At 39.6% G+C, this 22044-nt stretch overlaps 1 protein-coding gene across 2 annotated transcripts in view; it reads left to right on the top strand.

The window, feature by feature from the left end:
* The window catches only part of HSF2BP (heat shock transcription factor 2 binding protein), a gene marked incomplete at its 3' end in the record, with an annotated part of 33787 nt that extends 15241 nt beyond the window's left edge, over positions 1–18546 (top strand). For both annotated transcript variants that reach the window (XM_082004796.1, XM_082004795.1), the window contains exons 5-8: positions 1041–1179; positions 3249–3366; positions 9625–9728; positions 18338–18546. In XM_082004796.1, coding sequence (XP_081860922.1) covers positions 1041–1179; positions 3249–3366; positions 9625–9728; positions 18338–18546 — 570 coding nt within the window. The remainder of the gene's footprint in view (positions 1–1040; positions 1180–3248; positions 3367–9624; positions 9729–18337) is intronic.
* Positions 18547–22044: the final 3498 nt, after the last annotated feature.

Below are 22044 nucleotides of genomic sequence, written 5' to 3'. Positions count from 1 at the left end.
AAAGTTCAGGCATTTCTTGGGCTGTCCCATTGGGTCACTGCGGGGAATGACTAAAGTTTCAGCTGCTTCATGAAACAACTGGCAAAATTGTTAAAGACACTGGGAAACGTCGTATTATGGGCTCTCTGCTATGCTATTTTTGTTACGAAACTCAGCATCCTCTGTGTGAAATAGTGTTCTAACAATGTTTTACAGGTCAGTGTTATTAATAAACAGGAACAGCTCTCTCCATCCTTCTTTGTGCATCTCTGACCAGGTTCTTGGACCTGCCCTGAGCTTTGTACCAGGTGGCTGCTTTCTCAACCAAGATAGCCCAGAATGGAACAGTATTCCAGCCAAGGGTAGAAGGCTGCAGAAAATAATTACTGGCTGTACTCCTGTTTGTATGCTCTGGCGTGATGACTGTCTTTCTCACGTGACATTGCTGACTTAAATTCAGCCTGCAGTGCAGGAGAGACCTCTATTTCATTTTCGAAAGAAAGCAAAAGGCTTCTACCTCATCTGTCGTTCTCCATCCTGTGTTGAGCAATTAATGAATCCTGTTAGGATCCACTTGAATTCTGCTTTTTTTCTGGGTATTTAATTGGTTTTCTTAGGAAATCCATGTGAAGTCGCTATGTCAGGCTGCTTTCCAGTCTTCAGCTGGATAGGGTTTTGACAAAAGCTGCTGTAGTAGCCCAGGTAAATGTGAAACACCTGGTGCAGCTATTGCAAAGCAAAGAGATAATATCCTCACTTTTGAAACTAAGCTTTTATTCTGCTGTTTGATATATATTATTGTGGGTTTAGGAGGTAAATATGCAATGTTTTAGTTTTATAAATAAATATAACATTGAGTACTTTCCTATTTTCTTCTGAGGTAATGGTTTAAAATATTAGAGGATCAAACATGTCACTTAGTGTATACCTGCTATTTTCTGTTGTTTTTTTGAAGTAACTGGATGTTTTAGTAATTTTGAAGATTGTCCAGCTTTACTGTAGCATCTGGTAATCATAGTTGTTGTAGTGTGTATAATCTTTTTTCTCCTCCGCACTTGCAGAGTAGAGCAGTAAAGTTCTTCACAATCACTGCACAGACCATGGAGAGCTTTGTGAAGTCATTAAGTGAAGACATGAAACAGCAGGATTTGGATTCTGATGAAAATCAGTTTGTATTAGCTTTGGCAGGGATTGTAACAAGTAAGTTAATGTTATTTCTCAGAACAGCATTCCATATGTACTGGGGATTTCTATATTGCCTAATATGTGCTGCAGTAAATACAGCTTTTCAAAGTCGAGTATTTAGTCAATGGTGATATCTTGGGTGACTTCCTGGTCTTTTAAAGTCCTAGCAGATTTTGTTGTTGATACTTCTGTGAGGCATTGTACTGTCTGTGACATAGTTAAGGATTAGGTGGGTAAGAGCCATTGAGTTCTGAAATTCTCTAACAAACATGTCTGTTCAGTCTGGAGTAAAACAAAGACCATTCTACTAGTCTTGCATGCTCACCTTAGTTTGTAAATGTCAAGCATACCTTCTGAATCACCAATAACGCTAACATCTTCAAGATGTATGAATTGCAGATGGTACGAGTAGATCAGCCCCATCTTAAGGTATGTGCTCAGCATTTTGAAACTGCTTAAGAATTTTGTTGCTGCCAGACCGACCCGCACATTCACTGCTCTGAGTCCCTAGTACTAAGAGAAGTAAAAGGTAATAAACCTGACTTCCAGATAAAATGTTTCTTTTTAGGCTCAGAAGATAAGTAGAAAGCCACAGATCTATCCTAATATGGCTGCCCTTGGCTTGGAAGGCTGTGAGAAATGGGGTTAATATGTCATCTGCATTTTTGTGAAACTGTGCAACTGTCAAAAATGACACTAATGACATGATGCAAGATAGATGAAACAGTGCGTATTTATACAAATAAGTGAATCTTGCATTAACGGCTTTTGAGTGTGTGATTTTAGGTATTGTGGCCATTAAAGATTGTAATAAAAACCAATATGTGATGCATTATGCCACTGTACCAAGGCAGAATCCAATTCTCTCCAATTGCTTCATTGAAAGAAACAAAAAAAGCATGGCAAAAGTAAAGTCTGAACAAAGAAAATGTTTAAAGGTTGGGAGGTGGGGGGCCGGTTCTGCTTGACGAGGGATCAGGATGGTGCAAAGAAATCTTGCTTCACTGAAGCTGATACAAATTTTGCCAGTGAGTTTGATATTACCAAGATTTGTCTCTGTGTCTTTAATTTGGTAAAGGAGGTTGCTGAAACTTGAGTGTGATAAAGAATACAGTCAGATGAACAATGTAGAAGGTACCAGTTTAATCCTCCTAGTTACACTCTAAAGTAATATTACACTAGAAAGTGGTATTAACACTGCGGAGGCGGTCGTGAAGTGCCAAGTATTCAGAAGTTCTCGATGCAGCCTTAACACAGCCCAGTGTGCACAAACATTGTGGTAACGGCTTTTAATTCTATGCTGTGTCCATAGTACCTCTGCTTATTCTGAGGTTAAAAAAGGTATCACGATGTATGTGCATAGAAGAGAGAACCTGAGGCTTCATTAAAGTGGAAGAACTGTATCATGCAGCCAATCCCCAGACTTGCCCTGAATTACAAAGTGCTTCAGGTGCTTGGAGGAGGCTTGGCCAGTTGCACAGTGCAAAGAAGCTGGGGTTGCTGCAATATACCTCTTGCACATAAGGATGCCCTGAAGTATGAGACAAGCATAAGGGAAAATACTAAAGGGAAGTCTGCTTTCTAACAGTAGTCTTTGGAAATATTTTTACCTTTTGGTTCGTTCATGAATAGTGCAGTACTTGCAGAGAGGTAGGAAAAGAGCTTTTGAGTAGTTGTCCATCAGAGTTTTGGTTGTGTGATGTGCTAGGTATGCTGGATTCAGTGATTGCAAAACAATCTGCAGTCTTGTTTCTTTACAGTTGGGACCTATAATGGTCAGCTTTGCTTTAGTCCCATGTTATTTGCAGATGAATCCAACCTTTTGTTTTATGATTTACTGTGTTACTATTAAGCTACTGGCCATTCTGAATAAAGATTTTGATTACCAAAGTAGAATTATGAAGGAGTTTGACCAGTATAATTTGCTGCTTCAGTATTTGCTATGTAAGTTAATATAATTTGAAGTTTATGTAGATGCCATAGTTCATTCTTCACAGCTGACATCTTTTTCGTAGTCCTGATAATTAGGATAAACTTTTGTTTGAAACATGATTTTTATGGTGATGTTTTGTGTTGTTTCACAGATGTGGCTGCACTGGCATGTGGCCGTGAGTTCTTGGTTAGTTCAAGTCGTGAATTACTGGACACAATGATGCATCTCCTGGGAGACATGAAGCCGGGACTCTGTACCAAATTTAAAGTGTATGATTACTTTTTTTTAAATTTTCCTTTTAAATGAAATGCATTATCTTGCAGTATAGGTCACAGTGATGACAGTAGTTTTCCCACTCTCCCATTATTTCCTTTCTTGGAGAGGAAACATAATCTTTAGAAACACTTTTCACAGCAGCATTCCTTGCAGATATACCAGGCTTGGCTACAAGGCTAGCTTCATCCAGGTTTTTTGTCTCTTTGGAAGTCTCTTAAGCAGCATAATATTGTATAGATGAGCAGGGATGCACTCTTCTATCTTAGGAGGGGCTCATGAGGTGAGGGTCAGATAAGGGAGGTGTGAGGTCAAGTTTTAAAACAGACAGGATGTGGGAAATTTGGACTCATATTTATTCTCTTCCAGTATGAAGACTGTAAAATGCTACATCTGCTTAGTGAAGAAAATGAGTTACATATCTGCTAAGAGCAAAAATTAAATTAGTTTATGCTACTTAGTAGCCGGAAGCGCCATGCACTTATCTTTGTGAAAGGCAGTGCCTATAAAGGGACCTTGTGATACAGCCGTGTCAAGAAAAGGCCATGTTATACAGTTCAGCTGCTGGAAAAGTTGTACTTTTTATATGTTCAATAAACTGTTGTCTTTGCCATTTTCTCAGAGCTGCTACAAGCTGAAGATACAGCCTTGACCAAGCAAATTACCGTGGCTTAGCGAGTACTTGCTCATCCGCTGTGGGCACTTGCCCTGTACACCTCATTAATTTGTTCATGAAGATGGCTTAAGCCAGTGTGTTGTTTTTTTCATAAATGGGACACGCACACACAAGCTAAGGATTCATACCCAAGCCAGCTGTCACAGATCAGCTGACAAACAGCAACCCTGTCAGCCACCGTAACTTGACTGCGTCCATGCACGCATTTAGGCAGGTTGTATGTGATAGGCATGAAATCAGGCTCGAGTCTTAACTTTGGATAGGCTTTATCTTGCCTAACCTCAGCTATCAGAAAGCTAATGTCAAATATCTGCTAATGGTCTGGGCTCCTTCCCACAGTCAGTGGACTGAGATGGTGCTGTCAGATGATCTCTCCCTCAGCCTGCATTAGGGGGAACAAGTTGCCCCCTGAAGGTGTTTGCCTTTCCCCACTGGGTAGCGAGGAGGAAGCTGAATAGCCTGTGCTGTAGGTAATGGTTAGATACTTTGATGTCAGTCATTTACTGTGTTTCCCAAAGTGTTGGACTTGAAGGTCAGCGCTCAAAACAGGGTAGTTAACTCTTGCAACAGTTTTTTTTTTTTGTAAAGCCTCAACTATAAGATTCATATGAGAATCTCAACTTAAAAAAGAAAAGGTAATTTGTGCCTTCATGTATATAACAAAAAAAACCCCAAACCAAAACCCAAAACATGAAAAGAGGACCTGTACTGTTTCAAAATCTGTACAGAAAAGAAAATAACAAGAGATGACTTTATCTTGAGAGGAGGAGGGAGAGGAAAGTGTTCCTAAACACACACATATGCAAACACACACTCTGACTTTCAAGCAAATGTGTGTCTACAGGTCCAGATAAATTATTTTTGATCATTTCAGATTGTATTAATGTAATTGGACAATATAATTGGATTTGAGGGCCTTCCTTTTGAGTTGATGCTTTGGGTGTTTTTAAAATTATATTTCAAAATCTGCCTGGTTTGCAAAAGAACTACACATGGTGATATAAACTTGGCTGTCATACAGCAATACCAATAAAATATACATAAAACAATCCCATGAATTGGCTAGGGGTTCAACAGGGGACAGCCTCTTAGGCTAACAAATTGAGTGAAGCTTAAAAAAGAGGTTGCACACAATATTTGATAAGTGAGAAACGTTAGGCATATGTTACAATAGCTTGAATTCAGTGCAGTGATAATGTTTTCTGATGTTCCACAGAACCAACCATTTTTTTGTCCTACTCTGAACTTGCCATTCGATAAAAAAGTTGCTGTATTATGACATTAGAGCATAATGCCAGAAAGGAGATTTCTTCATGGCCTTGTCATGGAACAAGGGATCCTAATTTGCTCAAGTGTTTTAGTGCAAAATGTTTCCCCTGTGTTTGTCTTTCATGTCTGTGGTCAGGTTTCTTTTTGTCTATGAGCTCCCTACATGTCCTGTCACTGTTCAGATCTTAAAACTCATTACTAACACTAGAGCTCTTTCCTCTCCTTTTTTGGGGATTTTACACTCTCCCAGCCCAGCAAAGAAAGGTTTTGGGTGTTGGTTGGTTGGTTTTTAAATTGTTGTCTGCATGTAAGGTTTTTTAGCTGCTTGTTAATGTTAAATCAACATTTTCATAAGCAGACGTGTCAGAAGAACTCCCTACCATAAGGAACATGAGGCAGTACAAAATTGAAGACAATTGTGAGATAAGGATATGATGTCTAACATAAATTGAAGTGAAATTTCAAAGTTATTTATAGACGGACTGTGGAGTCATCGTAAAGAATATTTCCACACACATTTATATACATATTCATATATACAGACAGACACATTTTTAGAACTGTATCTCATGGATAAAAATGTCTGTACATTAATTTGGAAATGCAATGTGTTTTTCTCAAAACATCACCGTGGTATTACATGGAAGGACATCATCAACTTAAATTTAATCAAAGAAAAAACTTGGCTTATTATTTTAAAGGATATGTTTGTTCTTTGCTCAGTTTTGAGGTTTTACAATTTTTTTTCTAGCTTTTACTTTCAAAAATATTTTTCTTTACTGTGTGACAAATCAGAGGAAACTGTGAGTCTGATTCTACACACAGCAGTATCAAACAAAGTAAGCTGATAGAGAGGAATTCTCTCTCCTCTTCTAGCTCTAGCAATCCTGTATTATACTTGTACTGGTATATAAATAAAAAATTTGCAGGGAAAAGCTGTCATTTATTCCAGCACTGCTAGAATATCCACTGTAGTCCATGAGTATTTAATAAGTATATCCAAGGCATCTATATGAGTGCTGGGACTGAAATCTCATGGGTGTCTTTGCCTTTCTGGAATAGCAGTGGTATGAAAGACACTAGTTTTTCTTCTCATTGGTATAGGGTTTGTTCAACATTTGTAATTGTTAGGTAGTCAATAAACATTTACACAATTGTTCATACCTATAATTAAATTGTTAGGAATATTCAACTTTGCTGATGTAGCAGTTGAAAGTAGCCAGTAAAAATATGTACTTTAGTACATATTAGTACATTTTATGTATTAAGCAGACCAGAGGGGGCTTTAGCTGTGCTTTTAGGTCTAGATTTCAAAGACAGCATTGACAGATACAGTAGTACAAGTTGTTCATTAAATTTTACTTGCCTAAATAGGAAGACTATGAAGTGCATAATTAAAAAGACCTCCATGTTAAAGAAAATAAAAAACCACCCAAAACCCAGAAAGTATTGTTTATCCAGTAATTATGTGTGTCAGGTTTGCTTCAACAAGCTCTTTTGAAATAATTATCACAAAAAATACTTACTAGAATGTGCAAGTACTAGAGGTGAAGGTGGTATAAAGTGCCTGGAAATTCTTCTATGTTGTGCTCAGGTGAGTGTGTTTAATTAGTAATAATATACTACTAATTGGCTTGTGGGGTGGGTTATGTCGTCTTCTGACACTCCAAAACCACAGCACTTCCCTGGATCACCACCACCAGTCCCTTTTGTCTGCACAAAGCAAACAAGTGAAATGAAAATACAAACATAGCAGTATCTTTTTACGTCACTTTATTTCTAACTGCAAATGTCAAACAGATTAAGAATGAAAGACGTCGTCAAGAAATGTTAACACTTTCCATTATAAGATACTGTTTTATTGATCATTTTCATTCTGGCTGATTATAGGTAATTATGTCTGTGCTTCTTTGTGAGGGCTTGGGTTCTGGAAGCCAATTAAGGGCTGCAGAGGCTGTATGAAAAGATGCCTATGGGCTTTACAAGTTACAATTTCAGTTCCACAGCATCCCTCACTGCTTATCAGTGGCCACTGAGGCAGTAGATTTAATAATCTGCTATTTCTTCTTCCTACTGCTGAAGAGCGTGGGTGATCAAACTCATAGTGGTGCAGCACATAATGTAAGTTATGCCTCTTACAACTCAGTTTAGCCTGCGATGGGTTACTTACTTTCCTGCTTTCTGAAGGTATGCACTGAGAGTGTCCGAAAGTCTGCTGGTGGCACAGTCGTTTAAGCCACGAGAACTCGTTTGAGAACAGAATGTGAGGTGTGAAGTCCATTTGGAATAACATTATTTCCCTTTTGTTTGGAAATGGTGGCAATGCAGTGACATGCAGGTTTATAGCAGTCAGGAGAGATAACAGCAGCCAAGCTGGCCCCAGAACGGAGGAGAACATTCCAGCCTGTTCCTGTTTCTCTGTAATTGTTTTGTGTGCAGCCTGGCACGCAGCTGTGAGTGGGTATGATGACATGTTCCATAAATATAGGAGCCCTGCTCATTCATCTTCCCTTTTCATTGTCCAGATGATTGACTTGCGCATTATCATATTTGAAAAGAAATAAAATAAAAAGTAATAGCATCCATCATAGCACATCATGAAGTGCACTAATGCCCTGTCCCCCCAGCTACTCCACAGCTGTAAAGGTGATCTGCATAAAGACAGGACAGGAGAACATCACTAGAAGGATGAAAGAATTTGTAAGACAACTTCTGACTCCAGAGTACAGCTCTTTTTTCAGGAACATCAGGGGCCTCTTGGCTCAAAGTTCATAGTACAGCACTGATCTGATTCTGAAAGAGGCTGAGCATTAGTTTGTCTTGTTAATGTCAGTGGGGATTTTTTCTGGATGCTTTCTGCTTTTGAGTATCAGGTCCCATTCCTAATGGAAGTTAGAGGGAAATTGAAATAATTTGCATTAAGCCCACTGAGACTCTGCTTACCTAAAAAACAAGGTTTTATCCACCAAAACCATAAAAAAACTTGTATCAGCCTTGTGGAAGATGGCATAACAACATGAACATAAAATGTTTGAAAGCAGAACTTAGTTCAGAGGAAACTGCAGGAGAAGAAGTAATTCCAACAAAATGCTCTGTATTGAGTGTTAGTGATTGTTCTGGATAGCTTTGGAAAGGCAGACTCATTTTAGGCCCCAAGGTATCATACTTCTCTGACAGTCAAAAGCAGCTAAAAGTAGATTTTGACCCAGGCACCTTATCTGCATAAAGAGGCAAAGCTGCCATTTCCGTATGCAGCTTCCTGTATCTCACAACATTACCTCAGCTCTGTCATGGCTAAGGCTGAGGGGGTACCAGTAGCCAAAGCCCCTTTCCCTGATGGGTTTCAGATTTTGCAAGTTGCTAGTCATACTGAAGCTTTTCATGTTTGCAGTAACTTCAGCGTGAGCCGGTGGGATTGGCCAGCTAGAGCAGTTCTTTGAAAATGCAGTGCCTTCTCCAGCCTTACTAGGTTTTCTCTCTCTAGAAAATTTGAAACTTTGGTTTAATTTATAACCTGTGACATCTGCAGCCCCAAAATGACTAATGAACTTCCTATTTTAGGAGGCTGATAAATTAGGCAATCCTGGGTTTGGAAGCTTTTGAAAATGTGGTTGAAATGAACATATACTTACTATGTGTATTTTTATTTTGTCATTTACATACTGAGGTGCAAGGGACAATCTTGGTTTTGGTTTGTCAGAGACGTCATCTTAGGTTTTTTAAGTGCTCAATTGAGGAAATGTTTTCTAGCTGCCAGCCGTAGATCTTCTCTGTTACCTAAGACAGGATAGGGAGTTCTGTCCTCCTTCAACATCAATGACCATAATAAAAGACCAATAGAAATCAGGAGTGGAGACTTCCTTTGACGTTGTTTCTAGTACTCAGTATGCAGTCTTGTTTTCTGTGTTTCCTAGTGGCCCTTTTATTTATCAGGGCAAACAGCTTATTTGAGATGATCGTCTGCCCAGTGGGGATCGTCATGACGAAAGCTCTATTGTATAGGTTGTGTGGTCACGTAAAGCCAAGTCCTGGCTTTGCACATTTCACGTAACGAATTTCATGGAGTTTGACGAGACTTTCTTACTTTTGCATGGGGTATTTTTCCATGTGTTTGAAATACGTGACTTAACAGTAGAAACAAGGTTTTGCACAGTATTGCTTATATATAATTTGAGACTTGTCTCTTTTATGAAAATAGAAATTATTAGAATAGGCTTCTACATCAGTACGCGTTTGGCATAAATAGCAAAAGATGCCAAAACATGCAAAAAAATCAAAGGACATCACATCTTTTTTCTTTCATTTCTAGGCTAATGCTAATGTCACTTTACAACGTGAGTATCAACTTGAAAGGCTTGAAGTACATCAGCGAAAGTCCAGGTTTTATTCCTTTGCTTTGGTGGCTATTGAATGGTAAGTTGCTCTAAGAACCTTGAAATTGTGACTTTGGGGATTGTAGAGTGACAATAGGTGTTGCAAGTAACAAAACAGAAGTTTATATCTGTAACCTGATTATGTATACCTCTTTTCAGATTAAAAGTAAACAAAAGGGGCAAATAGCTAGAAGGAGATGTGCATTTCCCACAACATTTTGGCACTGTATATAATATTCCATTAATATAAAACTTATGGATGGTAGAATTAAAAATAAGGAATGGAGAAATTTAATGAAGTGGATTAAAAAAAAGCACCTGTATTTTCACATACCAACTTTAAAATAAACCCTGAGGGGAAACTATGTATCAGTTCACTACCATTTAACAAAAGAAAACTTAACTGTGTTCTGACACGTTTTGGGAAAAGCAGCCAACCTTTGTAACTGCATTCACGAGTGACAAAAGTGACCCTTTCTACAGCTGAAGAGGAGCCTTGTGCTCTAATAGGATTTGGGCTTGCAGGGCTTGAGTTCTATTCCCAGCTTTGCCTTTGGCCAGCGCAGGACTTCAAGGATGTCAAGGACTTCTGTTGCCACTTTCAGGTACATGAGTGACATCAAGGCTCTGCTCTTTCAGAGGCTTCAAATCCCTGCGTAGGAGCCAGCAGAGATTGACGTTGCCAGTGTGTGTTGGACTTGGCTGGCAGCTGTGTGCACAGCTTGTAAGGGACAGGGAGGACAGCAGTAAGGACAGAGCCATGACACTGTCCTGCCTATGAATTGCTCCTAGAGTTGCTCTGTCTTGGCTTTCTCAAGTTTTTGTGGCTTGTCCCTGAGAAGATTTTTGGTCTGCAGTTCACAGGACTGGGGAGGTTAGTCATCCTGGCACTCTGTGCAGCTACGCAAAACCCTGCTAAAATACAACTAGTAAATACTAGCAGCAGCTGAAGTGAGGAAGGTTCCATCTGCTTTTTCAAAGAATTAATCTGATACTGAAGTTTTGGGAAAGCTTTGGTTTGGGCTAGTAAACTGGAAGCCACTTGCATTGCTCACAGTTCCCTCAACTATTTTACAGAAAATGTAGGTACTCGTGCTTTTCTCCAAATAACTTCCTGCTTTGCAATGCCATAGGCTCTCTTTTCTGAGATCTCAGAAAATTAAGTAATCCTTGTAAGGCTGTTGGAAAACACCAGTTTTGTAGTTGGGGTTTTTTTAAGATAGTTTGAGAAAAATTGTATTCTTGGAGAACATTGAATACATGGTCCTGTGTTCTGCTGTGCTTAGAAATTTAACATATGTTAGTCCAGATTTTCCTTTTACTTTATGTTTCGCTAATATACACATAAACTGTTGTTCTAGCAAAAAAACCCACCCAAAATACCCTCAAAACTGCTGTCTAACTATGAGTTCCCAAATATGCCCTTCTAAATGTTGTGTTAAAACAAAGATGCTAATCAGTTGATGCAGTCTATTCTTTAAAGAAGGCTCCTAGGTCACATAAGAGGATGCAGTGGGGCACAGTTATAATTAATTTGCAGCTGCTAATGGAAATAAGAAATGGAAAGGCTACTCTGCATTTGGAAAGTGTTAATTGTGTATGGCTGGGTTGTAGAAGGAAGGATGAGCATAGTTAATTCCTTCACATTTTGGTAATAAAGTTCTCCAGTTACAGCAAAGGAGGAAGATTCTCAGATAAACCACATCTGCTGGTTCAGATTTCTGACTTGGGAGGAAGTCTGCTTACTAGTTTGTATGTCAGATGAGAGGTCAGATTAAAGACCCAATCTTGTTCCCATCATTTTATATGAGATCTCTGTAGTTTTCTGTTCATTTAATCTATTTCTAAGTCTTGCAACTTGCAAAACTCAGTAGCTTACTCCTCTCCTGTTTCCATGGCCAGCATCTTCAGCTTCTGCTAGCTGTGATTCAGCTTATAAACACCTGGAGCTGGTACAGCATAAGGCCTTAACAGCTTTTTCCATGCAAAAGAGTAGAGCACTACACTGCTGGCAGGGTATCCTGTATATGCTGCCCTCCTGCAGGAAACTTCTTCAAAGAGTGTTTTGATTAAGGCTTATGAGATGATTCAGCTTTCCACAGTTCTGTAAGCTTTTATCAGGATTCCCATTAAGAGAGGCCCCAGAAATCATCCTCTGACTTTTTATTTTCAGAGAATCATCCTGTTTGCTTTTCCATCGTCAATCTACAAGTGTCTGTGACCTCAGCCTATACATGAAGGCCATTTTTCTCCCACTGGCTTGTACGCAGCTGATAAATCCCTCAAATTCCTTCTCTGAATTCTCCCTGTCTGCCCAGTCTTCTTGTCCCCTGAAGAAGAATGTCCTTCCCATTAAGTGAAGAGAGCAAATAATGAACTTGATTTTCGTTATTGCCCTTTGTTGTATCTGAAGCAAAGAGGGATTTGATTCAGGTGTCTAGCAGGCTTTTTGAAGAGACAGAAATATGCCTTGACACTGATACACAGATTGGAAGAGAAAGGAGGGAAAAAATCTAATACAGATTTCTAGTGGAGCAAGAATGTTAACAGCAAACTGGGTTCATCTGTCCTGCTGTCTTTGGAAAATTTGGATGAGCTGGTATGACTTCCCACTCGCTAACAAGAATTCTTAATAGCTCTTTCTGCTGGAGGCTATGCTGATAATAGGAGAAAAGAAAAATGTTTGACACGCTTTTTGAAGGTAATGCAGATCTCTGTAGTTTTACCACTTTAGGAGGTAGGCTATGTTTTTTTTTTTCCCCCACCTTTTTAGATGCTGTCTAAAAGATGGACACCCTTTAATAAGCGACACTGAGCACTGAAGAACATACTCTGGTAACTTATGTAGCTGTTGTATTCTCGCGTAAGTATCAGCTCTGCCTACCTATACCCTCCCAGCCTGGTGCCAGCATAAAACACGTGAATGATGACTCAGATTTCTGTCCAGGGAGCAGCTTGTGGGATCAGTAGAGTTCTTGTGGAGCACCATTTGTTTGCAGAGCAGCTGTTCCCATCTTGGAGAAAATAGGCAGCTTTAGTTTCCTCCATCAGCTGCTGTCCCTGTGTTGATGTCTTGGCTAAGGGTTTCGTATGACTTTCAGATTTAAAGAAGCCGTGTCCTCAGCAATAGAAAAAAAGTTACATAATTTTGGGTAGAAATCCCCTGAGATTTGTCAATATTTTTTCTGGTGCTTTACATCTGTAGATGCAATAAGACTTTCATTCTGTAATTCCCAAAGAGGTAGACTGGGTCTTTTCTCTGCCAAGGATCTTTTGAAGACTAACATGATGCAGTCAGCTCAGGTATTAATAATAAAGACTATGTTTTTCATTTTTGATCATACAGAACATCTACCAATGAATGGGTGCTGGAGAAGAAGGGTCTAGGCTCTTCTCTGTTTTTTCTTTTGTTTGTTTTGTTTTGGTTTTTTTTACTATCCTGTATCTTTATTTTGGTTTTCCCCACTTTTCTTTTCTTTGAATCCAAAAAAATTGTTCTCCTTGGATACATGACAAAGTGTGGAATTCAGAGAGACTATGTCAGTGACATTTCTCATCTATAGCCGGGAAATTGCTTCAGGTACTTCATTAAACAAAAGACAACACGAGAAGTATGACTAATTTTAGATATTGCCCTTCAGTTTCTTCCACCACAGCTCCACACAGAAATCTAACCTTGTTTATCCAAATTCTTTGCAAATAACAGTCTCTTTTATAGATGTCTCTATGAAGCACATTCTCATTTGGCTAATGCTGCCTGCAACTTTCAATATTTGCTTTTCATGACTTAACCTTGAATGTTTCTAATGCCTTGCTTTTCTGTCTGAATTGGTTATGGCTGTGGGAGTTTTTGAAAATTCAGGTTATTTGCATGGCAGCATGTTATTTAAAAGACAAACAGAACTCCCCTATTTATAAACTGATGTCTGTATTAAAACAAATTGTCTTTAGTAAACCAAAACCTTAGTTACCAGTCGTTCGAGTGCTCAGCAGTTTTGTACTCTTCAGACTATGAAACTAATCTTAAAAAGAGGATTGCCCTTCTTGCCCTTTAAGACCACAGCCATTTTCTTAAATGCAAAGATGTCAGCTCTGACGCAGAAAGTCCCTGAGCCACGGCTAGCTAAGAGGCTGGAAGAGTGGCCGGGGGAGGTCTCACCGAATGCTTGCCCTTTTCCATACTCTTCTATAAGCAGCTGCTGCAAAGGATACTTGCCCAGATGGAGCTCCGGCTGGGCGCGGTGTGGCTGTCCTTGCCGTCTGAGCAGGAGTTACTTGACTAGGTCCTCGCCCTGCCCGACAGCAGACTCATGCCAATCAACATTCTCCTCAGGAGCAGTGTCTTTCTCCTTTTGTGAATACATGTAGGAAACCTTAACTCTGGTAAATGCATCTCTCGCTGTAAAGCACTGGTTTGTTCTTATGTTGTTACTCTCGTTCAGTAGCTACTGTGAGAATGCTCAGAAGCCCAAGCTGGGGATGATGAGAGCTGGACAACATGTCTAACAGCTCACCCACAAGTCTGCCAGCTGCAGAGCCATGTCTGTGCACGCTCCTTTTCACTCGCAGCCCCTAAGTAGCAGTCAGGCACATTGGGACCTAATTGCTGCTTCCATCTGGACCCTGGGAGTCTCTCTCAAGGATTTCCCTGATAAAAGCATGACAAGCAAGTGTCTGTAGGAGAGTGGGGTGTTCTGGTTAGCTGAACTCCATGTGAGGGCAGCCACCTGGGCAGGGAGGAGACTGAAGCAAACCCAGTTGTTACACAGGAGCTGGGGCAAATACGTTGCAGAGAGAACGTGCATTTGGGTCCACAGGAATTGCAGCAGCAAAGCTCAGTCTTTTTTCTGCCATGGTGTTCCCCCTGCTCCTTCCCTGCATAGCATCTTAATTGTAACACTTCTGGTCTCCTCAGACCTATCAGCATTGCGAAAATGTCTGGAAAACTCTCTGCGGCTGCAGATACTGGCTCAGCTCCGCCAGCATTGGCAACGCAAAGAGATCTTCCATGGGGCAAGCTGTGGCCCTAGCCTGCCCCATTAGACATGCTGTGAACGTAGGTAGTCTGACAGGTTCATAAAAAGGAAAGGGGGAGTGGCAGGTTGCCCCTTCATGCTAGAATCAGCCAGTAATTGAATTGAATGACATTTATGACAGTGGTGGGAAGCTTTTGAAATACTTCTCTTGTACATAAACATAGCTGTAAACAGCTTGCTGGTAATAAATCTTGCGTTCAGGTGGCCTGGGAACGGTATGGGCACATGTAAATTGAGTTCACACAGCTTGGAGCCAATTGTAGATAAGCTGTTTAGCATTGATGTAATGCAGTTACTTACACCCTGCCGTAGGGAATAGTTCATCTGAGAGCATGGTGCTAATGACAGATGTGACTAAAATCTGTCCATGTTATCAGTTGCTTTTGCCAGTGACATCAAATGGTAGTGCTGGCAGCTAGCAGAACGTCAGCAAACTCCAGCAGTTTCAACACCTTGTTAAAATTGCATCAGCATTTTATGATGGTGGTAGGCTTACGCTACGCTTGTGATCCCTGACTGAGGCAAGCAGCTTGATTTCTTCCCCTTTTCCCCAGAAATAATGATTGTAGTTTTGAAATTTCAGTTGGAGAAATGTGTGTGCTAGTTGTTGGAAGGATATGATGTGGTGATTTGATTACAGCTAAAAGATTTTTTTGATCCTGTACAAACGAAATGTTACTCAGCTAGTGTAGAAATGACTAAATCTGGAAGCTATTGAAATAAATATAATGCTGAATAATGAAGATTCCTTACGTTTCTTCTGAGTATTCTGTAGACAGGGTTTATAGAAAAAATCTGTAATGATACTGGAGAGACAAGAGAAAGACCTCTAGGGTATTTTTTTTTTAAATCCTCTTAGAAAACATGATTATCCATAATAAATAGTAGTCTCAAAACCACACGTAATCCTAAGGGAGTATATTTTAAGGCACATGTATTTATGTAACTCGAAGCATCTCAAAATACATGCAAAACAATGGCAATCAGAGGTTAAAAGCATGTTAAGTCACCTTCTGGTGCAGGATTATTTCCTTCCTTTGCTGTATGCCTGCATGCCTAATCTGTTCTTCATTTGAGTGACTCAAGTCATTGAGCTTCCCTGGCTGCTGCTGGAGATTCTTCCTATAACCTCTTTGCTCTTACTGGAAAATGGTCTTGCTCGTCAAGCTGGAAATAATTTCCTGATCTCCTACAGATCCTAATTTTGTTAGCTCCCCTGCTAATGCTTCTTCCCTGATCAATTCTTTACTTTCCACAGCCTTTACACACTTGCAGATAATAGGAACGTAGATGCCTGTAAGAGTATTAATAACAAAGCACTTTTCATGCAGGGATTTCAAACATCTTACATATATGAAGCTTCCCAGCAGTACTGCAAGCCATTAAATGTATTAATGGCTTTACTTCATGGAGGAATAATGTCACACAGAGGAAGATTGTAATGAACTACATAGATTTCACTCCCAAAAGCTTCTTTCTTCTTACCTATTTGGGCTACAGTTTGTTGCTGCTATTTCTGCTGAATAAACGTAGAATAATACTAGAGTACAGAGAAAGAGGACAGGTGATATGTGCAGAGTTTGAACATTATATTTGGGGGAAAAAAAAAAGAATTAAAAAAAGCCTCTGTCAGGCATGAAGACAAAAATGGAAGGAAGGAGAGGACAAATTCAAGGCTTTTAGCTGTATTTTGATTAGGTCAAAATCGGAAAACAAAAACTTGCACCCAGGTTTTTTCAGAAGGATTCACTGAAGTGTTTCCGCCTGAGAAGTTGGATATAAAGTCTTGCTGTCTGTGAGGCTGAGTTGCAGCATTTCTTCATGAGTTATGACTGCTCATCACTCAGAAAATTGCACCTGCAGGTACTGCTGGAGATGATGATGGAAAGAGACTCCTTTAGAGCCTTCAGCCCAGGTGGCAGCAATAGGATTGGCTGTGCTATGGGTATGGCCACTTCTGCAGGGTGTGCAGTACTAATCATTGTTTGTTTGTTTTTTTTTTTAAATGCTGATCTGAATGTCTAAAGTTGTTCAGTATGCCCAATAGTGAAGATTCTTGTTGCATAGAAAATCAGAAAATGCATGTTATTGTTTGGTTTGGGACAATTCCTGTGTCCTCGGATTATACCCCACTGCTAATTTCCCAGAAGAAAGTAAATTCCTTTCTTAAGAGGTTTACACTTTAAGTAGAGAAGAAGATATGGTTGAAAAGACCTACATATCTCATTTATGATGGAAAATGGAGGAAGAGAGATATAGTCCCTGGCTTTTGGGTACAGATCAGATGTCACAACCTTTAATATTGTACTTTAGCCATGTGCTAGTGGGAATTGCTTAAAAATTCCCAACTCAACAAGTCAGTTTCATGCTTAAAGCCATAGTCGTCTTCACTGTCCATCACATTCTGTTTTCTGCCCTAGGTGCTTTCAACATTTCCCCTTATGCTTTAATGAATAATCTTACTTAGTCCCTTTTTCCCCAGTTCACTGTGTTAGGTATTAAATAAGCCAGGAAAGGAAAGAACTTGCCTCAGCCCACCAAATGCTTCCTTCAAACTCAGCATAATGTGGTTTATCGCTGCACTGCATTTATGCTCCTTCAGTGAGATTTTTGGTCTCTCTGGTGATTTTGTGCACAAAGTGATCTGAATTAATTTTTCTTAACATTTCTGCACAATGATTTATCAAAAGCTTGCTGAAGATTAGGTATGCTAATGACAAACACATAAAAAATGCATGGCACGTGGACCAAATAACTACTTCAGCTATAAAAATATATTATACATTTTCATTTGGAATATGCAGAATAGAGAAGTGCAAAAGTGGGGCTTTCTACCACATGCTTTTGATAAAGCTATAAACAACTAAATGCAAATGGTCTGTTCTGAATGAGTGAAATATAGTGCTCCTAAAGTTTTACTAATTAAAAATGCATCCTGTGCTCTTAACAGTGGAGTTATTACATGTCTTCCTAGCTTAAGTCAAAGGTCTTTGCTACATTTTTCTGACGCATTCCTAAGCAGCAGTGCTTAGCTTCAGTACTCATTTCAATTTTGTGTAGACTGAATTAAACACTTGGCAGGTTGATACATGGTTACCAGAAAGTTTTCTAAAGATTAATATTTTATTGAGCTTTGAAGAAATCTGAAGGTTTGTTTAAAAAGAAATTACTGAAAAGCCTGGTGATTTACTACAGGTTTGATTAGTTGGTCTGTTTTTTAAGCCTGGATAGTCATGGGATATAGCTTGTTCTGCTCTTAAATCAGATTGCATCTAACAGTACATCTTGGCTACTGACTGGATAAATTCAAGTTGATAAAGTCCCTGTTCTATAGCATTTTCAACATTTGAAAAACAAGAGAAAGGTTCCTGGTTACCTGTCCCTCTCAAACACGGCTGAGCACAAGCTGCTGAGTAGGGCAAAGATGTTGTTTTCAGGTTCCTTCTAGAGCCAGCCAGCCAGCCAGCACCACACAGCAGCTGTGAATTATGAAACTTCAGTTATTCCCCGTCTGCCTGGTGGGTCATGAGGAATGGCTCTGTAGAGCTTTAATGTTACCTTTTTGGACTTGCTTCTAATAAGCACTGCATTTTTTTACCTTCCTCACTTTCAGACCCAGATACAGAAGTTTGTCTTCATGCTCTGCGGCTCCTCCAGTCTGTGATTCTGGAGCCAGAAGTATTAGCCAAGTCAGCCTCTGAGATGCGTGATACTTTACCATTTCAGCGTATCATTGCACTGTCAAAGAGCCGCAATGCAGATCTGCAAGCACTTGCAAAAGAACTACTTGAGGATCTTAAAATACTTGAGTATGAAGCATAGAAGAGCTCTATGACACCAACTGCTTATGTCTTTCCTACATTTTTATGCTGCAAGAGTTGTTGGAGATAGGCTTGACTGAAAAAAACCTGCCTAAGTTCCTCTGACAAAATCCTTTTCAGAAATTAGGTAACCCAACCAAAATAGTACTTGGGAAAACATGTTTGGTTTAGCTGCCTAAATATAATCTTAGGTGATCTGGTCGAAATGGGACAGACTTAGTTTCTTTGAGTAGGATTTTGTCAATAATGGGTTTCCAAAATAATCCAGGTTATGTAGTCTATTTACCGTACATAGGGAATAAAGTAGTCATCTCATTCATTGATAATATATAGTTTATTGCAGTAGTAAGTAATCCTTTTGGTCCATCCTTGAGAATTACTGTAATGTCAGGGAAGCTTCGTTGTTTTTCATAATTCTTCTGTATCAGAATGCATCTCAAGTTCCAGTTTTATTGTTGTTATTTCTCACCTCTCCTATTCTAATAAAAGAAAACTTAAATTCTATAGCATGTAATGGATTCTGCTTTCAAAATTCACATTCAGATTCACTCAAACTGCAAGTCGACCCAGTCGGTGGCTGCCAGGCATACTAGAAACTGAGCCACTGTTTCTTCAAAAGCCCTGAGAAAAGGAAATGAATTATTGTTGTCCATGGTACCAAGTTGTGTGCTGAAGAGGCTAAGATGAACTGCCGCTTTGTCATGAGCAGCATTGCATTCCCTCACAACTGTGGTGTTTGTTACAGCTTCTGTGTACAGCTTGCTTACCTCAGTGGTAAATGCAAACATTTGTGTGCTTTGTATTGGTACAATTTACACATATTTTTAGGAAAAAAAAAATAGCATTCATTTCTGTGATGACAGAAACACAGCCAGTTAGGTGATGCTATTCAGGGGAATAGCAAATGAGAAATGCAGTGCTGTGTGGTGGCGAGTTTTTCCATATTAAAGTTATGGTACCTCATCTGTGAACCCAACATATTAACAAAATACAATGTGAATTTCTAATCCAAATGTATAGAAGACACAAAGTAAACTTCATAGGATTTAAATACTGTGATTGGCAGACACTTTTAGAGAAAGACGATTGTAAAATGTTTAAGGTAAGGCATAGGTCATCTCCCATGAGGCTGTATGCAGAATGATGAATGTTCAGAGTTAGAAATGTAATAAATCAGCTTAAAATTACTTGAAAGAATTGGCTCAAATGCTACAAATGGTAGCAGTCTGATTTGGGACTGTCTAAAATGAAGATACAGATCTCACCTACATGAAAGGGTTGCATGGGGTTCTACCGAGCCTGATTCAACACTACATTAAATTTTCCAAGTGCTGATTTTTGGAAGGCTTTATATCTTCTTTAAAGCATTCTTTCTTTGGATTTGTTTTCTTATCTTGCTATCCTAGTTAATCCTCCTAGAGTTTAATCCTAAAGGGATCAAAATGATAATTGGTTATTTCCTGGAATATCAACTTGTGAAAGTGTTCAATTTTAAGAAACATTAAAGGGTATCCACTTTTCATTTAATTGTGTCTGCTCATGAAGGTCTTTCATCAAACTTTTGGAAGCCAGTAAATAACAGAAAAAGAAAAAAGTAGTTCTGTGAGCAGAAGAGCCAGTGAAGCCTCATGGCCTGTGGATTTGAGATATTTCTTGAAAATTTCCCTGTCCTTTCCAGCCCTTCCCCCTGAAACCAAGTTCAGCCAAGGAGCAGCATGGAGCACATGAGCTGAGGGTGACATGGATGCTCATGGCCAGGTTAGTGAGCTGTGGCGATGGGCTGGTTGGCTGCTAGCAGTAGGGTGCACGCCACTGCCAGCTTTGCCCTCATGAAGGTTTTAATTTAGCTCTTTTCTGCTGTTACCCTAGCTGGTCATGGCACTTGAGGGAGCTCAGTTATCTTTGAGAAGTCTTGTCCCTCTGTCAAGTTCGCTGGAAGCTGCCTGACAGATTCAATGTTACGAGAGGGACTGGCAATGCAATTGCACCTGATTTCCATATGAAATCAGGAAATAAACCAATAATCCGGACTGTTCATTTTAATTGTGTGTCCACTGACATGGTCAGCACTTAAAAGCCATGCTAAAACAGGTGATTTGAGGCACTACAGTTTTTCTCCAGCAAGCTGCTCAGATCTGATGGTAAGTCTTTGAATGTCTCCCAGACGACTTTATTTTGAGGTGTAGCTCGCCAGGGCTGTTTCTTCAGAATCAAGCCATCAATGATCCACTGACCTTGACAAAGTCTTTTTTCTGTGCTGTTTCATTATGCAAGATTGATAAATAAGAAAAAGTCACCCCATCTGTGAAACACAGTGTATCTTCAAAAATACCAGACAGCAAAAATATCAGAAGCATCAGAGGGAACCTGTGACAAACAGGCCTCTAGGAAATTCTTTCTGTTTCCCCTAAATTTACTCTGTTTAGGTGTTTGCAATTAATGCTATAGTTTTAATTCTTTATTTGAGTTTATGGAAAAGAAAAAGACAACATTTGAGGGGAGCTTGTTATCACAGGGAAGCAAATTTGTAATACCTTTTGGTTTGTAGAAAAGAAAGAGTCAACGAAGTCAAATTGTGCTGAAGTAAGGCAGGTGGATAGAAACCAGGGATAAGCCTGACCCCTTAACATTTCAGAGTGTTTGAAATTTCATTAAGGTTTCTCATACTTAAAACTTTTAGTAAAATAGATTGGACATTACTAGTTGCAGATTGTGTTATGAGCTGTTACATCTTTTTGCTGTTTTTCAGGTTCCGTTATTCCCCAATCCCCCATTTGATGGAGCCAAGGACCAGACCCCTCCTCCTGCTCCTCTACAGGTCTAGGGCTGTGCTGCAATTAGTTGAACCTTTTTGCTCTGGGAGTGAAGCCTGCAGCTTTCCATACAGGTGCCTGCTACACCCTGTGCATACTGTTGGACATGTCATGGTGGGATTCTCCCAGACCTTGGCATCTATGATAAATTAATGATCTGTACTGTCTAGTCAGCAGCATCAATGCCACCTGTATTGTTTCTTTCTCCATGCTGAAATTGGTGGGAGTCTCATGTCATTGGCTGTAGATGAAGCTCCAGTGACTTGCTGAGACAATGTGCTGACTGTTTAGACAGCTAAAATTAGGTGAGATGGATCCTACCCTTTGGTGTCTATTTTTCAATAATAGATACAGAGCAAGTTTGCAGGTTACCCTACTGTTAGCAGACAGCGTTTTAGAATCTCATTTGTTGATAAGCTTGTGAAATCCCTGTTTGGAGGAGAAGATCATTTAAATTATTAGTTTGTCTTCATGTGGCTAGTGTTGTGGTTTAAGCCCAGCCGGCAACTAAGCCCTGGTGGGATGGGGGAGAGAATCAGAAAAGTAAAAGTGAGAAAACTCACAGGTTGAGATAAAGACAGTTGAATAAGTAAAGCAAAGGCCACGCGCACAAGGAAAGCAAATCAAGGAGTTCATTCACCACTTCCTATCAGCAGGACATCAGCCATCTCCAGGAAAGCAGGGCT

Source organism: Phaethon aethereus (assembly GCF_964289735.1).
Source record: "Phaethon aethereus genome assembly, chromosome: 1".
NCBI lineage: Eukaryota > Metazoa > Chordata > Aves > Phaethontiformes > Phaethontidae > Phaethon > Phaethon aethereus.
This window is presented reverse-complemented; position numbering and strand designations above follow the sequence as displayed.